Genomic DNA, 26,421 nt, shown 5'->3' on the forward strand with positions numbered 1-26,421 from the left:
AGAAAAGCAGCCTGCCTTCTAACCATTCTCAACAGTACTAATGCCAGTATAAACCTCTCCTGGCCCTGACTGGTTTTAATTTTGCTTCATATAAGGAGGCAAACATATTTACCAGATGTTGTCCTATGCTCCAAAGTTGCTTTCCAAAACTTTGGATAAATTACAGCTAGACTTCAAAGAAGTCTGTTACAATTACCTCTCAGACTTTGTCATTTTGCAATAAAAAAAAAACTCTTGAAAAGTATTGATAACTATTAAGCATAGCATACAAAATGAAATCGTACTTAAAGATTTTGAAATTTATTTCAAGCTACAGCTTGATAATACATTCAATAAGTCCCTGGGGCCAGTCGCTCAGCTGATGTAAATCAATATAGCTTCACTGGCAGCAGTGCAGCCACACCAGTTTACACCAGTTCAAGATCTGTCCATTCCGATTTGACCATGGCTCTGCTGTTGCACTTCATTTTTTTCAGACCACTTGGCAAATATAGATACATATATAAAAATATATTTATGTATGTATATGTGTATGTATGAATTTCTTCTGAACGTTGCTATGATTGACCATGTGTGGATGGTTAGTAAGGGGGTAGAGAAGGAAGCAGAGGCAAGGGCGCTGCATGGAAGACAGTCCTGTACATTTGTCTGAAACAAAACTTCTTGTTTGAAATCCCTAAAACTTTTGCTGAGGAAAGATTGCTGAGTTCACCCCAAAGTGTTCCTGAGGGGTGCTGTATTTACAACTCTAGCAGGTCACATGCACCAGATGCAGCATAGCAGGGAGGTGGGCAGGGACCTCCTGTTGTCCTTCCACTTTGCTGTAGCCTGCACTTGGAAAGATAATTTGTAGCAGGGAAAGTGCTACAGGCAGATGTAGCTTTTTCCTGCTTTTTACTGCCAAAGAGGCCATTTGCTGAGATGGACTCTTTTTCTTTGCTAAGACATGGATGCTTCCCTCTTGTCACCAGGCAGCTCTCTGGTAATGGCCATCTTCATTATCAAGTGTTCAAAGCTGCCCTGGGACTAGCTGAGACATGAATGGACCCTGCTTCCAGCCTCTGAAGCCCTGCCTTCTCCTTGGGGTGATCAGATTAAGTTATTAGTATGGTCTCATTCATTTTTAAAAACTGGAATCTGTCTCTTTTTAACTTGCAGTATTTTTCTTGCCTTTCATTGCCTTAAATGAGTTTCTTTATAAAAGCCTAGAGAGCTCGAGGATGAAATTTTCAAAGAATGCTTTGAAAGTACAACTTAAACTTCAAGTGACTTGGTTGCTTTCTAAATTTTACTTGGGGTGCATAACCTCCAGTGAACTACAGATTTCCAGAGTTTATGGAGTGCTAAGAGCACTAAGATGATTTAAAAACTTGATGAGTGGAATCCACCAGTTTAGTCTGACTTTTTCTGTCAGGCTGAAAAGCTGCCTTCCTGGGAAAGTAACTAGAAAATAATGAAGGCGTGCTCCTACTATTCTCTTGTGCTTACTTACTGGTTGACATTAAGCTCCAGAAATCCAGAAAACAGGATTGTTCATGATCATGTTTTCAGCAGCCACTTAAAACAGGTATGCCAACAGCGTTCTCTCACCTGTTGCGCAGCTTGGTCCTGTGTACGGCCGGTAGCAATCGCAGTGGTAGCTCAGCCACAGGTTGGTGCAGCGTCCCCTGTTCTGACAAGGGTGGGTTTCACACCAGTCCTTTTTAGTACATCCTGTCCTGACATTTAAAGATGATTCAGGTGATACATTCTTGGGTGTAATAACATTCAAGTCTATTTCAATGTCCTGAAGACAGCCTACAAATGAAGGTGCAGAATGTATATTATAGATGCTAAGTAGAGAGTTGCCACCAATGTTCCCCACTGGTAAGCCGCCCAAAAACGTGCTCTGAAATGCAAGCATCACGTGATCATTATCTATCACAGCAGACGTTTTATTGAGACATGATTCTACACAAGAGCTGTCAAGCAAATTAAGAGTAACAGCTCTTGCCAAGGTTACCTCCACTGAATGCCATTCTCCATCACTGACATTATGTGAAATATGCAAAAGAGCCTGTGGCTGGTTATTGACTTGCACGGATAAGTGTAAGTAGCCGTTCAGTAACTCCAGCTTCGCAAATGTGCTTTTCTCCCCTCGGAAAAACAGAAAAGCTGTAGGTTGCACAGTCTGAAATCTCAGGTTTATATTATAGAAAAAGTCCTTTTTAGGGGTGATGGGATTCTTCAACAAAAGGAAACTGTTTCCTGGAAAAGAAAACGTGGTTACGATTTCACAGTGTATTCCAGTATACCCAGGTGAACATATGCAGCTGAATCCATGTTGGCCATTTTTTAAATGTGGGATACATATTCCATTGTTTTGACATTGCTGATCAGTACAGCCATGGAGGACTTCTGTACAGTTCCAGCCACCGTAATAGATCCCTTCTTTGTCTGCAGGTGGGCAATGGCAAGTGTAATTCCCAGGAAAATTCTCACAGATTCCACCATTTTGGCAAGGGTTTGTGTAACATTCATTGATGTCTTCATCACAGTGAGTACCTGAAGAATAGAGCAGGAATTAGACATTCTGGACTGGATAACTGGAGCCCAAAATGACATTTTTAATAACTTGTGTTTTATTAAGTTCTCTTTAATTAGAGGTGAATGGCTTGATAAATAAATGCTTGATTCACAATTCTAAAATATTTGAAGTATAAAAATACCACTCACATGCCATGGTTTTCTTGTGCAAAGTGGTATTACAAACACCTTAGCAATAATCACGATTTGGAGAAAAGAACCAAACAAAATGACAATTTTGATATGGATAATGTGATGAAATTGAGATAAATATCACCTCCAAAAGCTGTGATCAAGTAATTGTTTCTCACCTATTCTGTGGTATTAATCTAGAGGGCTTTGAGAGGAACTGAATAATTTATGACATATAAAAAGCCAATAATTGTTGTTTAATTCATTTTCATAATACGGTATGTTGATGAGCTGAAGTATAATCTGCTGGTCTTTCTTTCTCTTTCACAGCCATGCAAACAGGAGAAGAATTATTGACTATTCCTGGTCCCATATGAAACATCTTGAAGCAACAATCTTCAAGTGATAGCCACAGAACTTATAAGTACTATATGACAGAGTGGGGCAGACTGACAAGTGGGTGAACATCCCTGCAAAATGTATGTACAGTGAGCTGGCTATCTGAAGAATGACATTCAGAGTAATCAGGGAGCTGCACAGAGTGACAAGAAGAAATCCAAAGAAGAGTTGAGTGGGCAGTTGCCACATTTCATGATTAGGTGTGTGCTGTAGTTATTCACAAATGAACAATGGATCTCAATTCTTTCAAAACCAAGGCAGCAGTGGCTTCTTGTTTGTCAGCCATGGGCTCACACTGTGAGGTCTCCTTCATGTGGGACCTGAGGATCTGAGAGAAGCTGTTGGAGGGGTTTGAACCTGTATGTCCTAGCAGAGTACTCCTGGTATGTGTATCTACAGTGGAACTTTCTTTCTCTCTCCTTTATACAAAATATAAAGCAAGAAAAAAAATGAAAGGAATATTTTCTCAAATGTTTGGAGCTTCATTTCTGTAGATAGGCAATACAGGCTCATGTTTCCCCTTCTTCCATATAGAATCATATAATGCCTTGCTTTTGGTATATTGGCTAAAAGGAGAGCTCCTTATCTTAACTTCACTGTAATTTGATAGATGTGACCTAAGTATGTCTGCTGGATCAGACTTCACAAAGAAAAACAAATCTGTTCCTCTTGTAAAACTAATCAATTTATCCCTTTCCACTGTTGTTCACCTATAAAGTGGTAATTACGGTAAATTCTCCCTTGAGCAATCAAGTGACTGATATGTACGCAATGGATCAGGGAAAATCTGTTTCTTATCTCCCTTGGAAGCAGTCAAAATATCAAAACACTTTTTTGAAAACTTATGCTAAGTGCAACTCCTAATATTTCCACTTTCCTTCATAGTTATTCTAGAGAAAAATAAGAAATACTTTTCAGTTAGTTTTCAAACTACTATTAACAGCATAAAGTAGTTAATAGACATAATTATGCCAGTCCCCACAGCAAAACTGGTGCCTGTAAATTAGGTAATGATGTATGCTGAGACTCATGGAGTTGCAGCTAGGTACCAGGCACCACACTTAGCTTTACATACAAATTTGCATAAAGCTTTATTTTTACAGCAAAATGCAGCCATTTTTTAATGGAAAATTACAGAGCAGCATTCAGCCACAATGAATTGCTTCAAATAGCAGTAGATGAATGTAGTCACTCAAGCTAATTCCTTGCCTGTCCATTTTATTCAATCACAGTTGTAACTAGACCCATCTCCGTGAGTGATGTTACAGGAGAGCCAGAAGAGAACTGAGAATCAGTTGAGATTTGTTTTACAGATTAGACAGAGTGAAGTGGTCATAGCATTTATATAAAAGGCCCTCTGAGCAGCAATCCTCCTTACTCATCAGTCTTCAACTATACTATATGGTTTCCACTTAAAGCTTCAGATGATGAAACACAACTAGTGCTATCTCCCTGGTCTGGCAGTGGGGTTTTACGACAGCAGCTTCTCTCTGTTTTCTACCCAGGCTTATATATATTCCAACATGAGATGTCTATGTATACCTTAATGTGTAATGACATCTGGCAGAAATATGACTCATTGGGACTGACTTTCTCAAAGTGAAGTGCATTTCCCAAACCATTACTGACTGGGGGCCAGAATGATGCCTGCTTTCCCCAGTTTGTGGCAATTTCTGTATTAACAACTTGTCCTGCTTTTACTACTCCTGTGTATGAAAAGTAAAGTTACCATGGACTGTTTCCTCTTTTGGTCAATGTTTTAGTACATCTCCTGCCTGGCATTGCTCCCTTTCCTGCTTTGACATTGGGTACAATGTGACAAACTGGTCTTGTATACAACCGTTTATTACTGCATAATACAACATTGGTGTCAGAGTGTGCTGAGTGGTCAGAGTGTGCTTAAGGTTTTATAGACTTGGAGCCCCTGTAAAACCTTGTGTAGAAAAATTCACCACAGGGCATGGTTAGATACTTCATTGATGAATTTTCACTAACATGTGATGACTCTGTGTATATTTACTATCCCATGGCAGCTGCCAGGCATTCCCTTTGCCTTCTAGCTTGTCTGAGTCACACCTTGCAATAGGGACTTTGGAAAGGATGAAACAGATGCAAGAACTGAACCCAAATTTACAATAATGTTTAGGGTCTGTGTTGTGCTCTACTGCATCAAATTAGATGTAAAATTAATGAAATAATTTCATGAGAATGATGAACTTTTTTGGAAATAGTATATTCTACCTTTAAGTTTAGATAACACATTTGATACCAAAAGCATCAGTGTCTAACAAAGAAATAAATTTCGTTTCATAAGGAGGCACACATCTTGTTAGTGTACTCACCTACAGAAAATTAATATCATCAGTTACTAAATGCAAAATTACTATCACAGAGCCACTTAAATATGTGTAATTTCATAAGCATTTCAGTGTCTGAATACAGTGCTTATCTTTCTAAGTAATATGTTGCAAAATAATTATTTTGCAGGGTGGTGTGTGTGTATATACATATACACGTATGCACTTACATATATATATATATGCTTAGTATTTTGAAATAAGGTTAGCACAAACATAAATATAGGTCACACCAAAAGACAATTAATAAATCTTTTTTTCATATCAGGAATAAATAAATCAGCTGTTCTCAAAAGCAATGCTGATATTGCTTGTTATCTGCCATTTGCTGTAAAAGCAAAGACCTCTGTCACTCAAGATAAAAGCACTCTAGATAAAAGGATTAGTCAATATTTATAGAACTATATAAGCTGTTCGAATAGCTCAGGTTGGAGGAGAAGTTTAGCATGTAAAAAATGTACTCTTAAAAGATGTAAGACATACCAAAAGCAAGTGCAAGGGGAACTATTATTTTCTTTTCAATGGTTACGTGCATTAGATTAGTTAAATGTATTTGTGTTTTTAAAATAAAAAGTAAAGTAAAATCATTCAGCATTTTCTCTTCTAAATATATTACACTTCTACCTAAAATTTCAGACAGTGTCAATATTTTTATCATATTTTTATAGATAACTATTACTTTTTCCTCCTGTGAAATTTTATTCAAAACAGAGATGAAACAGCTCCTTTGAGTCAGTATGATAACATCACTTGTATCTGTCTCCTTTTTTCACTTACACATTATTACTATAGGGGAGCTATTTTCTGTTAACCTCTTAATTAAACTATCTGTTTCAAATTTAGCAGCAAAGGTTTCCGGCAGGAGCAGGATGACAAAAGCAATTATTCAAGAGTAATTTTGCTGAACACCACTAATTTTCATTTTGATTAAAAAATTATAAAAGTATTATCCAAGTTACACTTTTGATACACACCTTTAGTTAGACATCTGTTTACAACCTTCTGCCTCTCCAGTTCTTTGACACTGTATAAATATCAAGCAAGTACAAGCAAGCAGTCTGAATAGACACTACATATTCAATACAATCTAAGTGCACATAAAATTTCACAAGAAGAAAATACTTACCTGTAAACATGGTCATTAAAATTATGTAAACCTGTATCCTAGTGGCAACCATCTTTTTCTGAAGAAAAAGATAGTTTAGCACTTGAGCAGTCCACAGAGTAAGTATCTGTACCATTTAAAACAGTTCTTAGTATCAAGGCTTCCTTACCAGGATTAGCTTGCTCCACTTCTGTACCTGCTGATGTAGTCTGATGGTGTATTTTGCCCAAGCCAGATCAACATGGCTTAAAGTAAGACTCATTAAACTGCTTACGCAATAGATATGTATTCTACTTCAATCCTTTTTCACCATGTTCTGTCCAAATGTGCTCACACTAAATTTTGATTATGTTTCACAGAACAGCATATTTTTGGAATCTCTTAAAAACTGATTTGTCACTTTTTATTGTTTTACAAGGTATTGTTTTTTAAGACCATATATTCTTTCATTTTCAAGAGGTTTGTTAACCCAGATCAACTTTTTCACACTGTCATTCAGAGAATTTTTACATCTCAATAAGCAGATGGAAAAGAACTAAAATTGTATCTAATTTCTTTATTTTATAAAGTATTTTTATTTTATTGGCTTTCATTGTACTACTTACTGGAAATTTACATCTGTAGATTTTTGAGTGTGCTAAAGACAGGAAAAATAATTTACTAAAACACTTTCTTTCTTCAGCTCTTGAACAAGGCATTTTGATTCAGACCTAATTTAATGAAAGGAAAATAGAGGTCAGGAAATTGAACTACTTATTTCTGCGATAATTCAAGCAGCAGACTTTTTTTTTGTTTTCTTTATACTTTATTTACATGATTAATTGCTAAAAATATTGCTAGAGCAATATCTCTTTCTGTAATTAGTGAAATAATTATAGAGCAAGATAATCTTTCCCTGGGTTGGTGTAACTCATCTGACTGGTATATGAGAAACTGTGGATTCAGATCTCATTTTCTCATTCAGTTTCTCATTTTTAAACTTCAACAATGGCTTCTGAAGTTTCTCTCAGCCTGTGCCCAAGAAAGTGTTGATTTTTGGCAAAAGTGTTTTTCAATTCCATCTCCCTCAACTCATTTATTCATTAATGAGGAAATCCCTGACCTTGTGTCAGCATTGTTTCTAAGTACACCAAAAGACTCGTATGCAGGATACAATTTTGGATTCCTTTAATCTACAGTTCACAATTTCTTTTATGGTAGTGCTCAGAGAACTGCTTCTATTTCCAGACTCTGGTATAGGTATTGATTGATTTTTCCTATAATAAATTCAAATACTGTGGGGTACGAATATAATCCAGACTCTTTGAAAGGTAAGTAAGGAAGCTGTAAACAAAGTGAAGTTCATGTTAATAAATTAGTATACATGTACTTCATTAGTAGTGCTTATCACTTGTCTCATGCTACAGCTTGAAGTTTAATATGCCTTTTTATTTTAAAAATAACAAAAAAAAGTTGGACGTTCTTGGTAATTGTCAGTCCTGACACTGACAAGTGTTCTAAGGTAAGATTATGAACATACACACTATCAAGTCAGGATAGGCATACACTATTACAGCTCAGTGAAAGCACAGAGTTGATGGCACTCTGAGACACAGGAACTTCATACCAGGATATTTAGCAGACTGCCTGAAGCCATGTCAGAATCACCAGTGGGTGTTTTGAACAAACCTGACAAGTACAAGTGGGTTACAGAAGGTGGTAGTTACTCTAATTACAGTAAGGGTTTGATATTGTCTTTAATAACATTTTCATGTACAAACCAAGGGGAAATATTTATGAGAAACCACCATAAAGTGGGTATAAAACTTGTGTAATCCTGACCAGAAAGTAGTTGCCAGAGGTTCCTTCCCTGTCAAACTGGGAGGCTCTATTGAGTATGGTTTGAGATTGTCCTGGGTTTGTTCTGGTCATAAAAGATATAATAAAAGACATGGATGATGGTATAGAAAGTTTGCTTATTAAGTTGCCTGATAAAGCAGGGTTAAGTGAAACTTCTGAGTGTGTTAAAGACAAAATTACCTTTATAGGTGAAGATAAGAAAGTGAAGAAATGGTCTGAAAGATATTGGATTCCATTCTGGAAGGACTGGGTCATTTTCTATAGTCTCAGGCCACAATAACCAGCAATCAGGTGGGGAACAACAGTTTCAGTTTACCAAGCCTCGGTCCTGTCTTAGTGGAAATACTGAGTCCACTTTTAGTTCTGCACTGATTTGGATCAATTGGGAAGAATTCAGAGGAGAGCAATGAGAATAATCACAGGTCTAGAAAACATGAGTTGTGAGGAGAGACTAAAAATTAGGGCTGTTCAGTCGAAAGACAAGCAGAGGAAACTGGACACAGTAACAGTCTGTCAGTACTAAAAAGAAAGCACACTGTTCCCTGAGAACATAGTAAACAAGTGAAGAAATTACGGGTTTGACCTGCACCACGGAAGATCCAAGTCACACTTTTGGAAAATACTTCTAATGATAATAAGGCAACAAACCCTTGGCATAAGGTATCTAATTGGAGGCCAAAGGTCTATTTTGGATCCTTAAAAATAGGTTAGAGACAAAAGTGCAGTGTGACATGAGTCAGCTGATCCTATCTTAGACACATAGGTAGTCCAAATGGTACCTGCATGTCTGTCCCTTCAAAGTCTATTTTTTCCGTATTTCTCTTACTTCCTTGAATACAATAATTTCCAGCAACTGAGCTGCAGATGTATCAAACTGTATAAAATGCAAGTGGGAGAAACTCAACCTTAGAGAAACTCAAATTGTTGCATACCCTTTAGAATATGTTTTATGGAAGACAAAGAGTTTGCAATAATGCTTCCTCCGCCCATAATTTACAGTTTTGGAAATGTCTGTTACAAAATTCTATCTCAGGCAGAAACAACTTTTTTCAAGGGACTCGTTAATCTTGAGGCCAGCAGAAAGATCTGGCAGAGCATATATTCTTCAGGGTTCCAGGTCTTAGCAGACAATCATGAAAATCCTATCTTTGTCACATCTGTGCTGATAATTGCAAAGAGATAATTGCTCTTTGCTGGAAGGAGGAAATGCACATTCATGAGTGAGTAAGCGCAAAGAAATAAATTGACCATCTCTATGCCATCGTAATTAAAACTTATGCTTCTGGGCATAAACCTCATTGTCATGGAGGTCAGAAAGGAGGTTTTACTCTCATGTACACCAGTGTAGAGCGAGTAAGGGCTATTTAAATGGATTTTTTTCCTCATATTTTTCTTCAGTAAAGACCTGGCTTATACTGCATATTGAACTGAATGTGACCAGTGATCTGATCTAGCACAGCAATTTTTTGTTGCTGTCTTAGCAGCAAAAGCTCATGTAAAATGAGGGACAGAATACAGGACAGAGATGGAGCACATGGAAAATTGGATACTTTAAAAGAGTAGGATAATAAGCATTTGCTAACATTGGGCTAATTTGCACATGATACCTTTCATACAGAACTCTAATTCTGTGAAGTCGTAAGACCTTGCTAGTTATTCCTTTGTTGCAGACAAATTTGCTATTCTGCTATTTTTCCTCTTGCCATTTGAAATGTACATATAAAGTTAATACTGGCTAGGAAAAAAAATAAAACAGAAATAGAGTTGAGTGACTTGGCTTAATCATTAAATATGTCACTCTAGCTGAGGGATATGGAATTCATAATGTGCTACATTCAGAATGGCACACTGTAACTCAATCTTTTTAAATGTTGCTGGCCCGAAGCTGCTTAGACTAGTTTGAATTTTCAGTAAAAATGGATTTTTTTAAGTAGTAAAAACCTCCAGTCCCTTAATCTCTTCAATCATTAAACGTTTTCTGAGAGCAAGAGCACTTGGAAATGTTTTTCCATTTGTTTCACATGTTTTGTCACACCTAAAATAGTTTTCATTTGAAAAAAAAAAAAGAAAAAAGAAAATCATGTACATGCTGTAGGTGATTAGTTGTTTAGTGAGATCTGGCGTTTTATTTTATTTTATAAATATTGGAAACAGCCGACTAAGTTAAGCATTGGCTTCAGCTTCCGGGTAGATCAGCCAGCCTTTTCATGAGCCTCTCTGCAGCCCATGAGCGCTCCTGAGGCAAAGCCGTGCGAGTGGCGCAGCCAGAGGTCAGACACACAGCGCCTGTGAATGGCAAGGGGCCATGTCCTAGAAGGGCAGCATGGTGAAACTGTTGCTTGTAGCCTACACCTTCGTCCTATATTTCGATTAACACAGCCAGCCATGTGGATCCAATCGTAGGATTAGGGTCTGAATCTGGGGTAAAGAAAAACTTGGTGAAGAAATATGTCCCTGCGTGGCACTCATTTTCCTTTCATTTCCCTACTTCTAGAGTCAGATTTATATATTGGTAAAAGAGGCAGCTGCTGTTGCATTTGACTGATGGTGGTAAGAAAGAAAATCAAATGGTGGCAGCCCAGTTTTCCCAGGCAGTATCCTCCTTGAGTTACCTGGCTGCACTAATGTGTCTGTAGCTATGGCCACGTTGTTGATATGAGCAAGGAAGGGTCCATGAGAGGAAGGAGATCCCAGTTACAGGGTGTGACAGGTTAAACCAGAGAAAGGTGATTTATGAAGGTCATTTATAATTAATGACATATTAAGAAATAAGAAAAAACAGCAGGTAAGATTTTGGGGATTAAACAGATGAAAAAGTAGAGAAAATTGAGAATTTGAAAAAGGAAATAGAAATATAGGAGTCACTGGTACCCCCAAAGGTACTTATGTTGGCACCTGAGACAATGTTCTTGTTAGATACAGAGGCATTTATGGACAGTAAGGGGAGTGAGTGTGTATGTGTACAACCATTAATCTATATAGGAAATGTGAGGGATGCTTAGAAAGGCTGCAGTTCAGAGGTAAGGTCTAAGCTAAAATTGAGAGAGGAGAAAGGAGACCACAGGAGCAATGCCAAGGACAAAAGACTGGAAAAAAACTAAAACAAAACAACACCAGTCATAGATTTTCCTGTAATTAGATGAAGATAGTCACGTGCAAGGGAGTAGAGAAGTCAGTTCAGAAAATATAGAGAATTAAGAAATAATCACATAAAAATTTATATTGAAAGGGACTCTCAAAGGTTATCATCTGGTCCAATGCTCCACTTAGAGGGTCAGGACATCATCCAGAGAATAAACTGGAATGGTGCGTTTCAGAGAATTTGATTTGCTTATAGCTGGTTGTGGACCAGATATTTGGAAGCCAAATAAAGATATTTGGTGTTCTGCTTCCAGTATGTTTTTTGTGTGTTCTTTAAATTGTAAAAAGGGTATATATAATTCAGAAATTTTTCATGTTTTACCTTTTAGAAAACTGTGGTAACACTGTCAAATTCAAAGCATTAAGGATCTGATTTGCATTTTTTGTAGATTTATGAGCATGTACATACAGACGATGTGTGTGCGTTTGAACTGAAGTATATCCAAAGGGATCTTAAAACAACCAATACCTTTGAGTTGTTTAATTAGATCATACAAGGTCATGTTTCATTGCCTTGAAAATCTGTTTGGAGCATATGATTCACTTTGGAATTGGAAAACAAATTAATTTTCAGTCCTACACACACTTAAGAGCTTTAAAAGAGTGCTTGCTGCCGCTGAACACATCCATTGAGAAATGTATGCTGTGTCTAGATTCCCTTAAAAGGGATTTTTCTATCTTGTATCTTGTTGGCTGCTTCCTATTTGTTTTAACAGAGGTAGGCAAGCACAGCCACTGTGCTGCCTAGTGTGAAACGTCTTCTGCTCTGGAAATGGTGCTTTGAAAACATTCAGTCATTTGCAAGATTTTCTAATTTTGTTAAAACCAGTGTGAATCTCTGCAACATACAGAAGTGACTGCATTTACATAACTTCATTGTCAGTGCATCTTGAAACAAACTGAAAAAGCCAGTAGGCTAGAAAATCATAGTTTTAATAGGGCCTATAGAGCTTACAAGAGAATGGAAACCTGAGAATAGAAAAGTATGAAATATGAATGTGTGAACATACATAACATGCTTGTGCTGTGTGTATTTTGAGCTGTGTATAGCATAGCTGTCTAAATAACATGAATGTGATCTGTATTTAGACTGTGTATAATTAGACTTCTCTATTTCTACAGTATATATTTGCACAAAATTTATTATCACTTTAAATACAGAAACACAAGTCTTTTGTCCTGAACTACCACTTCTACAATTTTTTTATAAGGCACTACCTGATGTGTATTTTCTTTCCTGTATAAATAGCTGTGACTTGCTATAGAGCAGATGTAGATGCAGAAGACCTTAGACTTTGGACTGTTGTCTTTTAATCCAATTCCATATCAATGGGAATTGGATTAAAAGAAGATGATGCCTGTTTTGACCTCAGCAACGGTGTTAATTTCTCTTGCTCCTTCCAATTTTAGCTCTTCTGGAGTTTGAAAAGTCATCTAAGCCACGGCTTTGTTTAGCCAATGTTTCATATCTTGATGTGTCTTGAAGCTGGGAAGTGTGAGACCCAAACTAGCTTCACTTTCGCTAGGTCATATAGCAATTCCAATGGCAATGGGAGCACGGAATTCAGCTGAGATTGCGTGTGCTCATGATGGACTGCTGGCTGTCTTATTGGTGGATTACCTGAGACATGGGTATGTGATTTACCTAGATTAAATCTAGTTTTTACATATCTTTATATGTTGCAGTTAACTTCTGTAGCTGTGCAGACATATTTGCAGTACAGCATTTAAATTGTTTTTTTTATTTGTTACTATAGGTAGGGATTGAACGTGATGCTCTGGCCTCACAAACAGGACTAATAACAGATTTTGAACCCCCTTTGTTAAGAAAAAATAGTGCCCATAGGACAGCGACTACAGCCATAACTGTATTGATCATTATGATTCTCTGTAATAGTGTCATGTTGTTAACACAGCCAGACTCGAAGAATGACAGCGGTGGGAGAGCAATCTGAATCAGACCCACCAAATCTATTTCTAGCAGTTAATTATCAGCACAAATTACCTGTCTATACTAGGCTTTTTTCCTTCTCCTTGAGACTGTTTATTGAAAGTGCAAAGTACAATGTCAGCCAGGGAAAGAGCATGCTTTCCTTAATCTGTTTCTCCCTACACAATCAGCAGCAGTCCTTTTCTAACCTAATTCAAATATTTTTAAAAAAGAGATCAACACTCAGGTGATCACTAAAACTAGCTTAACTTCTTTGAAATTCTCCTTGTACCTGAAAAAAAATCAGTCCAGGTACCTAAACAGCAGCAGCTTGTGCCTTACTACAGTCACCTCAAAGTTTATTTCAAACAGTGCAAATAAGCAGACAAAAGAATACCAGATTTTATTACTTGTTCCTTCTGTTAGCAAACACTGAATAATTAAGAGCTGGATGCCACATGGAACAATTAATGTAAGAGCTTTTATGGAGTATATCACATAAAATTAATTTTGGTGCTCACTTTACCAGCTTATTTTTATTACTCAGTGTCCAAACATACTTTTTATGCCCTTGAGAAGACCTTAGACCTGGGACTCATATGTGATAATGAATTGCTAGCAAAGTATAAACCTCCTGAGTCCAATTGAACAAAAACATTAAAGTGATCAGGTTTGGGTTTTTATTTTTATAGCAGATTTAAATTGGAATTGTATATATGTATACATATATTTATACAACATTGGGAAGAGTTGTTTATACACCAGAGGGTTGTGCTGCCATTCAAAGGGACCTCAACAGTCTGGAGAAATGGGAACCTCATGAAGATGTGCAAAAGCATTTACAAAGTCCTGCACCTGGGCATAAATAACCTCACCAGCAGCTTTGCCGTGCTGGTGAACAAGTTGAAAATGAGCCAGCAGTGTGCCCTTGCAGTAAGGAGGGTCAACAGCCTCCTGGGCTATACTAGGAATAGTGCTGTCAGCAGGTCAACGGAGGTGACTTTTGCCTCTGCTCAGCACTAGTGAGACCACATCAAGTCCAGGCCTGGGCTCCACAGGTACAAGAAAGAAGCAGATGTACTGGAGCAAGTCTGGCAAAGTGCCATGAAGACAATTAAGGGATTGGAAAAATCTTTCATGAGGAGAGGCTGAGAGAGCGGGGGTTGCCAAGAAGTTGAAATAAAAGTAAAATTTAAAGGCAGGAAATAGCATTTCACAGAAAAAAAAACCAACCTACATTTAAATTTCTCCCCAGTTCACCTGTTCCTTCCCCTTGAAGAACTATATATTGCCTGAACTTGTGAACATGATTGCTCTCATGCATGCAATTCTTAAGACCTGATCACATAAGTGTGAGGCTCGGCTGTAGGGATACCCCGCTTTCAGATTTAAAATGCAGCATGTTGTTAAATAATCCTTTATAACAGGTACAGGTGGGAAATCTGAGACAAAGTGTAAAAGTTAAGAATATCTGGATTATTTACACTGTTTCTCCTGTATGTAGGCTTGGCAGCATTAATTCAGGAAGGTTGAGAAGATTATGTGTACATGACAGCCCTGAGGATCTCCATCATTGTGATTTTCCTTCCACCTCTTTATATTTTTTTAAGAACATAATGACCTATGACAACTAAGCTTTATTCTCCATGAAGTCTGATATTGCTTCTGTTTAATGGATCAGACAGTTTGTGATACATCACTACAAGACACTTTCTTCCCCACATCAACCTAGGGTACCTCTTCAATATTTCCTATCTGTGCTGACCTGTGTGATCAAGAGGTCATGTCCTGAAGTCAAACCCAGAATCGAAACACTCACTTCTATCACAGGCCAGACTATTAATGTAACCCATTTAATTTACATCAAGTTGGAACTTGACATTCAATTTCTCAGTCTAGAAGCAATTATTTTTAAAGGAACATGCTAACAATATTGCTTGTCTTAGAGTAGCAAAAGTTCAAAAGGGCAAAAAACATTTCACACCATAAATAAAGAATTGATTATACTTGAAAACAAAGTTTGTAATTACTACTGACATTTCTGAGCATAGATGAGGTGCCTTTTATGCTTTAAAAACTGATGTCATTTATGCCACTGGCATTATGGGAACCTTATGTAAGGGTCTGAAATAGTCCTTTGCTGGTATTTTAAGAATCAAGAGGAAAACATGAATATTTGACACAATGCTTGGGTCAAACATTTTTTTGTCAAGCAAGGGTGCAAAATTCATTGTGGATGCTTAGCCTTTAGCAGGACAGGAATTCCTTTGCCTCCTTTCACGCCAATAGCTCCATCAGTACGACCACTGGCATAATCAGTAAAACCCAATACTTTGGGATGGAAAATTATATTATTATTGTGTAAAAGTCAAGCCTGCAAGATGCTAATAGATTTCAATGAGGAATAGCCCTGGTCTGGGTCATCTAATTACTCTTCTGTATTTAAAACCGTAGTGCTTGTTTTTTCCATAGCTCTTACAGTCCCAAGTGGCCTTTGCATGACTGGCTAAAGATCAATACCCCTGAACTTCATGTGGAAGAGGGAGTAGATTTTGCTAATCAAACTGTGTGACTGTGTGAAAAATTGATGTTAAGAATTTGGACGGTCAAACAGCGTTCAGCACAAAGTCTTTGAGAAATAGCATTTTCCAGATCAAGTTCTAATGACTCTGTTGATGTATCAGCTAAAACCCACATTTTGTTAATGTGTAGCAGATGCTACACACAGAGAGTGTTTCCTGCTCCCTCTATTGGCTAATAAGTATGGAAGGAGCAGAGAGAAATTTGTTCTCTAAGAGCCTGTAGATCTCTGAGAGCTCTGCTGGTACCAAAATGCTGATGCTAGTTCAAACAAATTCTGTATTTTCACACATTAGGGCAGCTTATACTTTTTTTGGAGGGTAACACAAATAGCAGTTTACCAAGTAAAGCCCATTACCAAGGGTGAACGGGAACGCCATCCCACTGCTGTGGGTTATTTGGGGATGTTTATATATGAAAAACGGTATTTCAAAGGCATGTAAAAATCTGTGAGCATGAAAACAGAGTAGTTAACTACATAAAAAACGTAACCTCTGCAAGAAAGGAGTGATGAATGGCATGATACCATTTATATTTGATGCTATAGCAAAATAACTGCAGCTTGCATACTTTAATTTTAAATAAGTTTACTCATGCATCTTGACTTTTTATCCGAATATAGGTCAATATTGCTTTCATAACAAATACATACAGGTTTGGCATGCAAACATCACACATTTCCCATTGTCAGAAGCCATGCAATTAAAATAATTAATTAGTAATGAAGACCAACATAAACTCTGCTTTTTAACAAGCACACGCATGGCATGCTGCAAATCTTGCAGAAAGGAATGAAGACAAGTCTTTCATTCGTGCCACAAAAAAATCCAGCCAGAAAACTGTGCACTTCAAAACAGAAAAGATGAAAGTTGTGGACCTTTTTAATTAGTGATCAAAGAAAGACTTTCTATAAGCAGAGCAATAAAGTACTCTGAAGCAGCTATTATGTATGTGTTTACGTACATACGTATATATGTATTAGTGCATATGTGTGTGTGTCTGTGTGCAGCCATTTGTATATACATGCATACAGTTCAGCACTACTTGCCCATGTGCTATTTCTGATAGAACTCCTCCAGCTTCTCCAGTGTCACTCCTGAGTTCCTCCATCATGGGGGGAAAAGAGAAGTAGTGCCTCTTAGTGTTTGGTATAATTTACTGTATTTCCAATAAACTGGATTTTAATGGGGTTTGCAATGGTGACATTATTAAGACCGTTTTCAAATCTGCTGTTGAGTAAAACACTGTGCTATTAAATTGGGTCATTTTGTTTATCACTTGACATTTGACCTTAAATATTCCATAAATTAGAAGGTATTGAAGAAGTAAAATATATTAATCCCATAGCACAGGTCTTCTATTTACTGTCTAATTGTGAAGCACTTTCTCCAGGTTAGTGAAACCTGTACAATGTGTAGATTTAAGGAAAGTTAATTTCTGTTTGGAGAAAAGTTGTGCATCTGCTTGACTTTGCAATTTGATTGTAATTCAACCACAACAATGCAGGCTTATACAATACAATGCTAAAAAGCATATGCTGTAATAGCTCCTGAGGTGGACAATCAAAATCTTAAGAAGATAGGCAAGGTTCTGCTGCCAATTTAGTATTTGCAATACCTTTGATTTCACCAGGGTTTGTGCATGGTTATCACTTAGACCACGCTTTAAATTCTACTTTCATTAGTGGTTGTCTTTGCCATTAGATGTATGTGTATACACAAGAAACGCCTCTCTTCAGGAAACGTGCAGGAATATTTGTAATGCTAGGGTGTGCTAGGCTCATAGAACTGGCATTAGGTTGTATATCAGGAGATACACAGCAGTTCATGTTTGTATTAGGGAAATGAAGATGACTGCTTTTTCAGCATCAGTAAAACTAGAGTAAAATGAGTCCCACGTTCCGTTCCAGGCTGTAGTGTGTGGTGCTGGGCTGGGGCAAAGCAAGCAAGAAATGAAAAGGCCAGAGAGATTGTCCAATAGGGAAAAAAGGTTCATAAGCTCAGCCAAGAGGTGGCAAAGCTGGATTGTAGGAGACTACAAATATCTGTGATATGCCAATTAAAAAGGCTAGGAAAGGTTTATTCACAGCATTAAGAAAGAAATCAAAAAGGTAAATAGGCAGATCCTGAAGAAGGCCCCAGAAGGAAAAATCTTCTTGGATATTTAGACTAGTTTTACAAGAAGTCAGTAAGATGATGGAATGACCCATCAGTAATGAGTGTCAGGAAAATAATAGGTGCTTGAAAAGCTTTATTCCTGCTGCCAAATAATATACAACTGCCTTTTATTATTTGCCCCCTTTTTAAAGCACATTCTGCCAGGTACTGGACTTAGAGATTACTTAAGTCTAAGGACATTATCTGTCTGTGTGCTGCAAGATCTGGAAGCTTATGGATGAAAAGCCATTCTTCCCCTCCTCCTCCCCTTCAAGGAAAAAAGCTTTTCATGCTAAAAAGTGTTTATGTGCAATACTGTTTAACACAGAGAGATGTGCCAGATTCAAAATATCCACTGCTTGAAGGCTCTGTCAGTCACGTCAGACTACATTATAGAACTTAACATAACAGTGTAACTAGAGAAAATAGATCATAGTAATGATGGGTCAGCTGTGAAATTTCGAGGCATAAAACTCTATACATGTTCTGAAAATAATATTGGTAGATTTCATACTCATGAAATGTTCAGATTTCAGTGAGATGGAACCCAAGCTGCAGAATATTGTGGTAAATACAGGAAGATTATCAGGTGGTACCAATGTCACCCAGGGATACATGCTGCTGCTTGCTGAAGTGTCTCCCACTAAACTGAAATTCTTTAACTAGTGATAAACATTAGGTAATCATTACAACAAGAGTTGGTGCATTTATGCAATCACTCTTGCAGTCCATGCCAGGAACGATGGCAATTTAAGTCATAAGAAGATTAATTTTTGCAAAAAATAGCATGAGGCTTTTACAGTGTATCTCAAGGTATGGTATAGGTCATTAAAGAAAGAGCTAGCATAAATAACCAAGTCAGTCTTAGGTGCTGTGATGACTGATATGGCTGAAGAATGTAAAAATTATACTTTCTTGCACTAAATGGTATTTTGAAGAGGAGTGGTACCTGTATTAGAAATAAAATAGAAATTTTCCCATGTATTCTGTAATAGAAACTGATAAAGGAAGGGCAAATCCATAAATTTATCCAGATATAGCCAAATTTCAGTGCTGCCATCAATGTTCCGAGAGATGCTTCCTTCATATGACCATTACAGTACAGAGTGTGTGAACTGTGAGTTCAACCTCAGCTCTCCTTCTGGGAGACTACCTAGAGAAAGACTGATTAGACAAACCTACCAATGAGTTTGGTCTGGGAGCTAGGGATGGGAGAAGTGATTAGTGCTTATTGCAAAGAAAGCAGCTTGATCAACAGTGAATAAAGAGACAAGCAAGAAACTAGTGAGCATGCTGCATTCTTGGAGTCTGAAACCATCTGCAAAGCTGTTTGCTCTTGCCCTGGAGTAGCCTACAGGCCAGGGCTATAGGACCCACTCTGTCATTCAATGAGAATATCCTGAGCAGTTCCAAAAAATAACAAAAAAAGAGGAGAAGGAAGAACTCATAGACAAAAGTAGAGCAGGAGAGGAAAACTGAGAAGGAACCAATTCTGATGATGATGTGAAAAACTCATTACCTGGATGCTGCCGACTGAAGAAATTTTAAGTAGTATTAGAATCATTAAAAGCCTGTCCAAATGTTCTTTCAAGATCAGAGATTTTAGTGGAGATGGAAAAAGTTCTTTTAAGTGCTAATTGTCTTTTTTTTTGAGTAGAGTTTTCACAGGCAGCAAGTGCCTGCCAGGCCCTGAGGGCATCTTGTGTTGGTATAGCCCTTGCCTACGTTGGTCTTGTGATGCTGGTGCAGCTAGAGACTGGCTGGGAGCCGTGAGAGAAGGTGCCCTCCCTTGCTCCCCCTCTGCTTTTGAACACAGGAATATATGGAGTTCACAGAGTCTGGAACAGAGATAGGGCAGCACTGTAGAAATATCTCTAGGAAAGCAGTGACTTCCTTCCCACGTTCAGAAAACAGTGACACTTTTTCATGTTTTGCTGCACAACTGCCCAGCACCACAAAGTTGATTTTGTAAGGGAACTTTTCACAGTAGTCTAACAGTGTAAAAATGATCCTGTGCTGACTCTGAATTGAATTTAGGTGGAAAAGATGTATGTACATCTGCATCCCTGTTACAGCCTCTCTGCAGTTCCAAAGTGGTAAGAAGCCCATATGCACATCAAGCTCTAACTCTGTTTTTCAGCAATTCACTTGTGTAGTACTTGTAATTTGGAATTTCTCCTTAAACCAGGTAACTTTGAATGGGTGCTTCACAGTAGCAGCATTTTCCTTCTTGCACCTTTGCTTGCATGGGAATAATAATTAGCTAGCAGCACCTCCAGACCAGTTAATTTTGAACTTGAGGGCTTGCCTTGCCTGAAGGAGATTCCCCAGTCCCACTGAAAAGCTAAGAGGTGCCCTTGACAACTTCTTAATTTAAAATTTTGTCTTTTCTCCCTGTATCTCCTCCTTTTTTATTCTCATTTTTTCCTTGAACAGTCTTGTCTTCTTATAAGGTCTCAGAATAAAGAGAAAATAACCTTTTAAACTGTGATGACAGTCCATGAAATGAAGTGAATTAACCTGGTGTAATGGAGGAATGATTGACTGCTGTGGTGTGAACAGCTGAAGGACAGATGAGGAAATAAAGGAAAAAATGAAACTTGGAGTTGGAGGATAAGATGAGAACTCTGCTATTCATCTGCTTGATTTAATTTTTGTAAGATTCACATTGCTTTATATAATCTAAGAAGGTTGGCAGCTCTGTATTGAGCTGCCATCCTTGTACTGATGATACAAACCATTTTAACCATCATTGTACTTATGGTTAAGAATAGAATTTAAAAAAATAAAGAAACCAAAAATATATGTATGTATTTTAAGCTTCACAAGTTAGCGATAATGTGCCTACTGCCCTACCTATAACTCATAAATAATATTTTTGTCTGTACAATAATGTCACGGGCCAGGGCAGAGGAGTACGGCTGTCTGAGATGCAGTTTACCCTGTCGTCTACTGGGTGGTCTGCCTATAGCAGCATTTAAAGTTGTGCAGGGAAATGGAAGCCCTGTCTGCTTCTGTGTTTCTTTCACCCTGTCTTAAGTGCAGAATAAGCATCCAAATGATTCAGTTTTTAAGCACTGGTCCCATGATGTTCACAGTTCAGTATCTGGGTTGAGGTTCTCTTCAGTTAGTTGAGTGTTCAGTACTCTTCCATGATGGCCATTTATCTGCCTCATCTTCTTGCTCCAGGAGACAGTTTCTTTCATGCATATGCCAGGATTTCAGTATGCATACGACACCAGTCTGATCATATCATTTTCTCTTACCACAGTCCAACAGACTGGGAAAAAGGCCAAGGAGATTTAAAAGGGAAAAAGAGAAAACAAGACAAATATAAATGGAAAGGCCAAAAACCACTTAGGAACCCAGTGATGCCGAAGCAAGCAGGAGTGCTGCTGGCACAACTGGCACATAGATGATGATACGACACCAGAAGTGGTACCTCAGCAGCCAGTGTTTGTCTGCATGGCAGCAGGCAGCAGGCACCCTGCCTACAAGTGGGTCAGTGGGCTCTGCTCCCCTTACCTCATTCTGCTGAAGCAAAATGTCTTCATCCCTGCTAGTGGCACTGTCCCGCTCCCCTGGGGACCATGGGCAGCACTGCTTTTGAGGCACAGAGAGCTCTGCACATTCACCGCTGCTCAGGCTCAGTTCAACACTGGAATGTGTTACTTGATAGACTTTGAAAGTTCAGAGACTCTTTAATTTTGACGTGGTGTTAAGTTTATTACAATCTGGTGAAACCAGTCACTACCAAATCCATAGCTCTGCCCTCCTCCTTTCCCCCATGTTTTCATGAGGAAAATGAAAAGTTTAATCTTTCAAATAAGTCTTTTCTAAAAATGTGCAGTGCTAGAGCAATACAATATATCTACGATATGAAAGGACACAGTTCTAGGGTAACTATTGCCTTTAGCTAGCAGTAACAAATCACATGCTCTTTAAAAGAAAGCCCAATCTATTAAAAGTACTGTTGTGCTAGGGGGCCAACAGACCAATGTAATATAAAAAATCTAGGGCTTGCTACTGCAGAACTATTGAGACCTCTTGAAATCTCAGTATCCCCAAACCCTTTGATTTAAAAGGGAGCTGGAGAAGTTTTAACCCATTGTAGAACCTGCACAGGAATTTTTTATCTTAGGATAAGGCATTTATCCAATAGCCTCAAAATGTTCCTAGCTGGGATAAAGTTTCCAGACTGAGATTTTTATTTTTTATTATTTTATTTTTAAGAATCAAATTGTGTAAATAATATTTGTTGCAGATTTGTTTCTTCCAAGACTTTTAGTAGGACTACTGGCTATTTTTCAAGTCACCTGAATGATCACCATTTGTAACAAGATAGTGCCAGATAATATTTATTCCTTTCTCCCAGCTGGGTGGGGAAATATTCTATCCTGACATAGGCATGTGTTTAGGCTCCATTATCTCCTGCCCTTGGGGATAAAAAATGTAGTCCAAAAGGTAGATATTCTGTTTTCCAGTTGAATTACAGTAATTTTTTATAATCTTATCCAGTGAGTCCAAAGATGCCATTTTATGCTTGTTACAAAATTTGCAACTGTCCTCAAATTCTTTCCATTGATTTCAATGGCTTTTGGATAGGTCCTCACAATGCAAGGTATGTGGATTATTATTTCTTCATATTACCCTGAACAGTGAAGTGTGATTATAATGTTTCGGAAGTTCTTTATTCCAGAAAGCAGCATAATAAAATATTGACAGTAATTTATCAGAGAAAATCTTCACCCTGTTTCACTGGGAATATGAGGCTTTGTACCTAAAGCACATACAACTATGCAGGTGTTAAGGCTGGAAGAACTCCTGACTTACAGCCGCAGAAATGTAGGACTTTGGCTGTCAGTGAAATGTACTGATACCCAGATGAAAGGATCAGACCTTTTTTCCAGCTGACTGTTAGTTCATATACATTAGATAGGCACACATATACTGAATGATTCTGATCAGGGATTCATCTGGTACCTTGAGTCATACTACTGCTATCAACTCTAATCCTAAATCTTCCTTAATTTCCATTAAAACACATGGTTTCTGTATTGTGAATTTGGCTATAATTGTAGAAACTACTTGCCACCATCAGAAGTTAATGTTTTCATTCTACCTTATAGGCTTTTGTCAGCACCTCTGACGTATAAGGAGGCTGAAGCGCATTTTGAGCACTTTCCACTTCCAGATTACGGGGGAAAGGGCAAAAGGCCAGAGAGGAATGTGCAGTGCTACTGGGAAGACTGGAAAGGCTGGCTGTGTTGTACCTAAGGGCTGCTAGAGCAAGTGCTGGAGCCTAGGATGCTAAGTGCCAGTTAAAGCAACCCTGCTATTTTCTCTATAAATATGTAAATTGCTTGCCTACATTGTATCTCACACAGACCAGCAAGAAAGGATTTTAAAATTTAGGCCCTGCTGAAAGATGAAGTCAGGGAAGGAGCTGACAAGAGTAGTGAGATAAACCTTGTCTTGCCATCGCTTTGCAGCATGTTACCAAATGACATTTCACATGCAGCTTTTGTAACCATCTCTGTTAAAGATTATGTTGTTTGTTTTTTCTAATGAAAGTTAAATATAGCATCCAACAGGTATGTAGATAACTAAACTTACATAAAGTTTTTAAAAAATGTAATGTTATTTGCGTATTCAGGACTGCAATTTCAGGGTCTCTAAACCTTCTCTCAGTTGTGTTTTGGAGAGTCCTGTATTGTGATTTAGTAACTTACCTATTGAAAAAATTTAACTAAGATTAATATATTTAAATCGATTCTGACCCTCTCTTTTTCAGACCAGTTAGAGTCTGCCTGTGCATAGATCCACTGACTCCATGGGGAGTAAAAGAGGCCTCCATGGAATGAAACCAGCAGATCATGATCCAAATCAGGCGAACAAGTCAGATGAAGGCAATTGATGTGGAAGTAGGATGATAAAGGATGATGATTAGACAAGGAAACACCTTCCTTGTCACCTCACAGGGCACAAGAGTCTTTAAATCAGGGCAAGAGGGAGGGCAAAGGAAACTCAAGAGCTGGATATCACTGAGAGGATGTGAAGAAAAAGAAGTGGTATGTGAAGAGGTAAGAGTGCTTAGGACAGCTTGGGGGATATTGCAAGACCCAGTAGAAGCCTCATATTATACTCAGGCAGAACGAAAGTACAACAGCAACCCTTAGTGACAGGATAGGGAAGGACAGTTAAGGGGAAGGGATGGAGCAAAAGCAAACAAGTCTCAGTGCCACTTTGAAGAAAAATACATTGGGAATTCAGAGTAAAAATTGTGCTTTCTGTATGCTTTTGTATCTGCTATGTTGAAGACATCAGTCATACAACACACTGAGAGATACAGCAGTGTATAAGCTGCTCAGGAGATGAAGGGAATGAGAAACTGAAGGCTGGTTTAATTAATGTAGCTATTAATTTTTTTTTCCTTCAGAAGGAACAAGAGAATGGAGTTGACAGAAAAATTCTGTAGACCCAGAAGTGTATAATCCAAACTGAACTTGTTTGTGGCTGTGCTAAATAGAACAGGCTGTGTTAAATGCAAATTTCAACACATCTTTTTTTTAGCAACATGATTATCTGTAACTTCGATAGGTTTTTTCCCCTTAAGAATGCAGCTATGAACACAACTGGAAATTAATTTTCATTTAAGCTGTGGAACAGCACCAACACACTACACTGCCATATTTATGCAAACTGTTGCCTTGTGCTCAAATGAAAAAGTGTTCCTGCTAGGCCCCAGTGCTGCTGTGTAGAATTACATGAGGACAGCAACACCAAAAGCTTGAGAGTTTTGTTTCATGATTGTTTTATGAAAATGCCGCCTTATTTATTATTCATTGTTTTCATTCATGTAATATAATACCTATACACAGTGAATTTCAGACTCATGATAAAACACCTGCTAACCGAAGCTTAGGGCATAATTCAAGCAAATGCGCTTCTGACTGTTGCAGCTTTGCAGACAAGGTGGTGGGAAAGGCCGGGTCTCTCTCCGGCTGCCAGAGGGGCTGCACCTGGAGACTGCTGTTCCCTTGCTTCGTTCACAGCTTGTGCCACCAGCTCCCTTTGTTCCTTAAAAATCGCTCTGGAAATGCCTGTCTGGTGACCACCAGAGGGACCCTTTACACTGTGGCATCTTGAATGATAGACTGCGTTGGGTTGGAAGGGGCCTTTAAAGATCATCTAGTCCAACCCTCCTGCAGTGAGCAGGGACATCTTTAACTAGATCAGGTTGCTCAGAGCCCCATCAAGCCTGACCTTGAATGTCTCCAGGGATCGGGCCTCCACCACCTCAATGGGCAACCTGTTCCTGTCTCACTACCCTCACAGTAAAGAATTTATTCCTGGTATCTAATCCAAATCTACCCACTTCAGTTTGAAACCATTGCCCCTTATCCTATCACTACACGCTCTTGTAAAAGCCTGCCTCTAGTTTTCTTGCAGTCTCCCTTCAGCTACTGGAAGGCTGCTATAAGGTCTCCCTGCAACCTTCTCTTCTCCAGGCTGAACACCCCCAACTCTCTCAGCCTGCCCTCATAGGAGAGGTGCTCCAACCCTCTGAGCATCTTTGTGGATGCATCCTCTTCTGGACCTGCTTTAACAGCTCCATGTCCTTCTTGTGTTGAGGGTTCCAGAGCTGGACACCTTGAAACACGTAACTAAAGATTTACTTACATCCAGGCCTAAACTATCAGGCACATAATTTCTGAAGCTTTCACCAAAAGGCTCTTACCAGTAAGGCCTGGCTTACAGCTGCAGATGTAGCCCTCAGCCTTGCCGTAGCTGAAGGCAGGTGGCAGGCCTGGGATTGTCCCATAGTGGCTGGCCCAAGAGCGCTCCACGCAGTCACCCCCAGGCAGGCAGGGGTTGCTGTTGCACTCCCCAATGTCCTCCTCGCAGCGGGAACCCGTGTAGCCTGTGGAGAGCCATGAGGAGAAAGTGTTTAATTGATGTGCTATCCATTTGTTCTGGACCTGAAAATATTATTGTATATATCAGAGGCACTTGGTTTCAGACTCTTGTCACGTGCTAAAAGATTTCCTCTGCTTCTCAGAGATGTGAACATTTCCTTGCGGGTCTCTGCCAGGGCTCAGCAGCAGGATATTGATATGGTCATTCTGCATTAGCTAGCTGAGCTTTGCTGTGCTTCACAGACTTGGGTGGTTTTTAGGAAGCAAGATGAAGAACTGTGTGGCTAACAAGGTGCTG

General features: G+C 38.5%; 1 protein-coding gene across 1 annotated transcript in view; it reads right to left on the reverse strand.

The window, feature by feature from the left end:
* CRB1 (crumbs family member 1, photoreceptor morphogenesis associated) overlaps window positions 1-26,421 on the reverse strand; it is a 49,416-nt gene that overhangs the window by 11,723 nt on the left and 11,272 nt on the right. The window contains exons 5-6 of the mRNA XM_010183353.1: window positions 25,946-26,128; window positions 1,591-2,544 (exon numbers count right to left, since the gene is read on the reverse strand). Coding sequence (XP_010181655.1) covers window positions 1,591-2,544; window positions 25,946-26,128 — 1,137 coding nt within the window. The remainder of the gene's footprint in view (window positions 1-1,590; window positions 2,545-25,945; window positions 26,129-26,421) is intronic.

Source organism: Mesitornis unicolor, unplaced genomic scaffold (genome assembly GCF_000695765.1).
Source record: "Mesitornis unicolor isolate BGI_N332 unplaced genomic scaffold, ASM69576v1 scaffold25794, whole genome shotgun sequence".
Taxonomy (NCBI): domain Eukaryota; kingdom Metazoa; phylum Chordata; class Aves; order Mesitornithiformes; family Mesitornithidae; genus Mesitornis; species Mesitornis unicolor.